The sequence below is a fragment of the Protobothrops mucrosquamatus genome, unplaced genomic scaffold (genome assembly GCF_001527695.2).
Source record: "Protobothrops mucrosquamatus isolate PMUCROS unplaced genomic scaffold, P.Mucros_1.0 scaffold4488, whole genome shotgun sequence".
Lineage (NCBI taxonomy): Eukaryota > Metazoa > Chordata > Lepidosauria > Squamata > Viperidae > Protobothrops > Protobothrops mucrosquamatus.
The window spans coordinates 68,407-73,313 of NW_015390395.1; the positions used below are offsets into that span (position 1 = coordinate 68,407).

The following is a 4,907-nucleotide window of genomic DNA, read 5'->3' on the forward strand; positions in this document are numbered from 1 at the left end:
AGAGGGAGGGAGAGGAAGAGAGAGGGAGGGGGAGGCAGGGAGAGAGAGGGAGAGGGAGGAAGAGAGAGGGAGAAGCAGGGAGGGAGAGGCAGGGAGAAAGCGAGAGAGGGAGGGAGAGGGAGAGAAAGAGAGAGGCAGGGAGGGAGGGAGGAAGAGAGAGAGGGAGGGAGAGGGAGGCAGGGAAAGAGAGAGGGAGAGGCAGGGAGAGGGAGGAAGAAGGAGGGAGAAGCAGAGAGAGGCAAGGAGAGAAGGAGGGAGGGAGAGGGAGAGGGGGGATCGGCACAGTCACTCAACTGGCTTTGGTGCCTGAGGTGGAACTAGAACTCACCCTCTCCTGGTGATTGGCCCAAAGTCACCCAGTGGGCTTTCAGGCCTAAGGCGGGACTAGAACTCCCCCGTCTCCTGGTGATTGGCCCCAAATCACCCAGCCAGCTCTCATAGCTAAGGTGGGACTAGAACTCACCATCTGGATTTGGGGGGGGGGGCGTGGCGGCAGTGTCCTTAGGCACGTCGAGAGTGCTTTTTCCGTCCCACTGAGACTCTCCTTATTGGCTGACACGCAGCTCTAAAAAAAAGGGGGGGGGATTTCTTTCAGATCCAGCAGTGACCCCGTCTGAGCAACTGGTTAAATGGGTCTGTTGCATTAAAACAGAGCAACTTTTATTTTAATGGCATTTTTAAATTTTAAGACCCTTATTTACCGCTTTCACGTTTTAATACTTTGTTTTATTCCGTCTCCGTAAGCCGCTTAAAGTCACCCTGGGCGAGATGGGTGGCATACAAATTTGATAAAATAGAACAGAACAGAATAGAATCTGGAAGGGAACTTGGAGGTCTTCTAGTCCAACCCCCTGCTCAGGCAGGAAACCCTATACCATTTCGGACACTTCCAGTGTTGGAGCATTCACCGCTTCTGGAGGCAGGTTGTTCCACTGGCTAATTGTTCTCACTGTCAGGAAGTTTCTCCTTAGTTCTAGGTTGCTTTTCGCCTTGATCAGTTTCCATCCGTTGCTTCTTGTTCTGCCTTCAGGCGCTTTGGAGAATAGCTTGACTCCCTCTTCTTTGGGGCAGCCCCTGAGATATTGGAAGACTGCTGTCATGTCCCCCCTCGTCCTTCTCTTCGTTAAACTAGACATACCCAATTCCAGCATCCGTTCCTTGTATGTTTTAGCCTCCAGTCCCCTGATCATCTTTGTTGCTCTTCTCTGCACTCTTTCTAGAGCAGGCATGTCAAACCCGCGACGTCACGTGACGTCGCGCAACGTATCGGGCCGGTTTTGCCATTGCCGGCAATGGGGTGTGCGCGGCTTCCACGTGACGCGTCCAGCCCGCGGGCCGGCAGTTTGACACCCCTGTTCTAGAGTCTCAACATCTTTTGAAGCTGGAGGACAGAAGGAAGAGACTCTGAACCAGGATACCGGGGACCCACGTGGGCCTGTGGGTGGAGATTCTGCCCCCCCCAGTCCACCCACCCAATTAAAAACCCCACTTCCCTGTTTTGGACCAGACCAGGCGCAGGACATCCTTGGAAAAGGAGGATCAGAGAGAGAGAGAGAATACAAGGGGCTTCTATTGACAAGAATCGGGGAGCAGGGGAAGGGGGGTCCGAAGGGGTGATGCCAGGGGTCTCGGCCGGCAGGCTGGAAGAGGGCTGGCTGCCACTGGATTACTTGGCCGTTGAGGAGGAAGGAACCGGATCGTTTACGGAGTCCTGGGGTTTGGTGGGGTCTTCCTGGAGAACTGGGGCACGCTTCTGTTGCAGACGCTCTTTGTGTCTCGCTCTGCAGGGGGGGGGGAAAGGAAGGTCAATAACACCCCTCAAGTGCTCCCGCTCGGCAGACAAGACACCCCCAAATCCCCGCTCTCTCTCCTCACGGCTGCATTTCAAAGGGGCCGTGCGAGTAGCTCTCAACTTACAACCGTTCGTTTAGCGACCGTTCCAAGTCGCAACGGCACTGAAAAAAAGGGACCGATTTCCAGAGTGACCGCCTTTCCAGCACGCCACCCCCCGTGGGTCACATGATCAAAACGGACTCCTGTTTGTGACGGTTGCAGCGTCCCGGGATCACGGGATCCCCTTTTGCGACCGTCTGACGAAGCAAAGCCGATGGGGAAGCAGGGGTCACTTAACGACCGGCTTACTCACTTATCAACTGCGGCGATTTGCTTAACAGCCGAGGCAGGGAAGGTCGTAAAATGGGGCACATTTAACAAACGTCTCGCTTACAACCCAAAACCTCTGGGGTCAAGTGTGGGGTCAAGGACTACCCGAATATGGAGACCTCGACAGCCTGATGCCTTCTGGAGGGGCTGGCCTACAACTCCCAGAATGCTTTGCCACCACAGCTGATGGGCGTATGAGACCCCTCCCCTCTAGGACCTCCGTCAAAGACCCTGATAAAGATGCAACTCTTGTTTCTGATCAGTTCAAAGGCTAATCTGGGTTTGCATCTGTCAATGTTACATCAATAATAATAATAATAATAATAATAATAATAATAATAATAATAATAATAATAATAATAATAATAATAATAATAATAAAGTTAGAAGTGACCTTGAAGGTCATCTAGTCCAACCCCCTGCTCAGGCGGGAAACCCTAGACCATTTCAGACAAACGGCTGTCCAGTCTCTTCTTAAAAACTTCCAGTGTCGGAGCATTCACAGCTTCTGGAGGCAAGTAGTTCCACTGGTTCATTGTTCTAACTTGTCAGGAAGTTTCTCCTTAGTTCTTGGCTGCCAGTTTTCAACTTGGGTGGATGGTGGGTGGGAATAATATGAGTTTTTGTTTTCCGTCCTCTTAATTCACTTTTTTTTAAAAAAAAAAAATGTTCTCGCCTCGGTTATTTATTTTCCCCCCTTTGGATTTTGTAATTTTAAATAAAAAAAAAAAGGAAAAATATACATACCTGCCTTTTTCCCTTGCCTTAATTAGGGCCTGGCTGATCATGCGGTCTCTCTCGTTCATTAAGCCGGTGTGAAGTTTTGCGATTTGCCTGCGCACAAAATTGAAGGCGTTCAGAGGCCAACACGACAGTTGGGGAGATTTTGAGACGAGGCACAGAGAGAGAGAGAGAGAGAGAGACAGTATTCCAGCACTGGGGAATTTAAAAGAGAGGTATCCCCTGTCTTCTCTCCACCTCCCACCACCCTGTGGAAATTCCCCTCGGGATGAAGAAGACACCAACTCAACCAATTCCTGGCAACTCAACCCAGCTGTGCCTTCTCTTCCAAAATCTCCTGTTTCTTCCCAGCTCCTTCACTTACAATCATTCATATACAAGGAACGGTTGCTGGAATTGGGAAGGTCTAGTTTAATGAAGAGAAGGACGAGGGGGGACATGATAGCAGTCTTCCAGTATCTCAGGGGCTGCCCCAGAGAAGAGGGAGTCAAGCTATCCTCCAAAGCGCCTGAAGGCAGGACAAGAAGCGACGGATGGAAACTAACCAAGGAGAGAAGCAACCTAGAATATAAGGAGAAATGGCCTAACAGTGAGAACAATTAATCAGTGGAACTGCTTGCCTCCAGAAGTTGTGGATGCTCCAACCCTGGAGGCTTTTAAGCAGAGACTGGATCTTGTCTGGAATGGCATAAGGTCTCCTACTGGCGCAGGGGGTTGGACTAGATGACCCCCAAGGTCCCTCCCCACTCTGCTATTCTGTGATTTACTCTCCAGAGATGGAGGGGAGGAGGAGATGCTTTCTCCGCCCCTATTCCTGCTCTGGACTCAGTGTTCTCTTATCCCGATGGGCTGCCAGTCTTCCTTCTTCCGTCTCCCAAGGTCATCCGCACAACGAAGGGTGCAGCCTTGCTGGACGCTGACAGATGGCTCGAGGGAGCACTGAGTTGCCGGTGTGAACTGCACACACAGGCGGTGGTTGGGTTGAGAATTAGGCTCCTTGGGAAGGCTTTGTTCAGCAGGGGGCGCGTCGGGACCCCCCCTCTCTCGCTGCCCACCTGCGCGTGGGATTCGAATCCGTACGTCTCTCCCCAGCTCCTTTTGAAGCATTCGTCCCTCCTTCGGGCTCAAGTGGCGTGCTTAATTGCCTGAGATGTGATTAAAGGCCGCTCCTGATTAATCTTCCCCTGGTCACAGCTGGCTAATGAGGCAAAGGATTAGAAGAAAGAACCAGACGGTGGGTAGCGAAGGTTGGCAAGCTGCCATGCCCGGGCTGAGACATTCAGCAAAAGGGGGGGGGTTGACAGTGGTGGAACAAACGCTGACGGAGCCTGTGAGGTCTCCGGGGGGGGGGCTTCAAAACACGCTGAGCTGTCTCCTCAAAGCCATTTCGCCCTAGATCAACCACCCGTGGCAACTTTAAGACCTGTGGACTTCAACTCCCAGAATTCCCCAGCCAGCATGTCACTTGTCCCCCCTTAATAATTCAGGGCAGGGGTGTCCAACGTGTTGAACTCAATCCTCAGCTAAGGATTTGAGCCCACAATAGGCTGCTGCAGCTGCTGTTAAGTTTCGGGGCCTTCGGCCTGCAAGGAAGAGCCAGAGCAGTAGCACTTAAGACTTATATACCGCTTCATAGTGCAGACAGCCCTCTCTAAGCGGTTTACAGGGTCAGCTTCTTGCCCCCCCTCCCTGTCCCCAACAATCTGGGTCCTCATTTTACCGACCTCGGAAGGATGGAAGGCTGAGTCAACCTTGAGCCGGTCAGGATCGAACTCCTGGCTATGGGCAAAGTTAGCCTGCAATACTGCATTCTAACCACTGGGAAGGAAGGAAGGAAGGAAGGAAGGAAGGAAGGAAGGAAGGAAGGAATGGAATGGGAAGGGAAGGGAGGGAGGGAGGGAGGGAGGGAGGAAGGAAGGAAGGAAGGAAGGGCAATAACCCTTAGACTTATATACCGCTTCACAGTGCTTTACAGCCCTCTCTAAGCAGTTTACACAGTCAGC

At 51.9% G+C, this 4,907-nt stretch overlaps 1 protein-coding gene across 1 annotated transcript in view; it reads right to left on the bottom strand.

The window, feature by feature from the left end:
- Positions 1-1,632: 1,632 nt before the first annotated feature.
- The window catches only part of DNAJC4 (DnaJ heat shock protein family (Hsp40) member C4), a 5,417-nt gene continuing 2,142 nt past the window's right edge, over positions 1,633-4,907 (bottom strand). Inside the window, exons 3-4 of the mRNA XM_029286670.1 lie at positions 2,911-2,997; positions 1,633-1,781 (exon numbers count right to left, since the gene is read on the bottom strand). Coding sequence (XP_029142503.1) covers positions 1,667-1,781; positions 2,911-2,997 — 202 coding nt within the window. The 3' untranslated portion in view covers positions 1,633-1,666. The remainder of the gene's footprint in view (positions 1,782-2,910; positions 2,998-4,907) is intronic.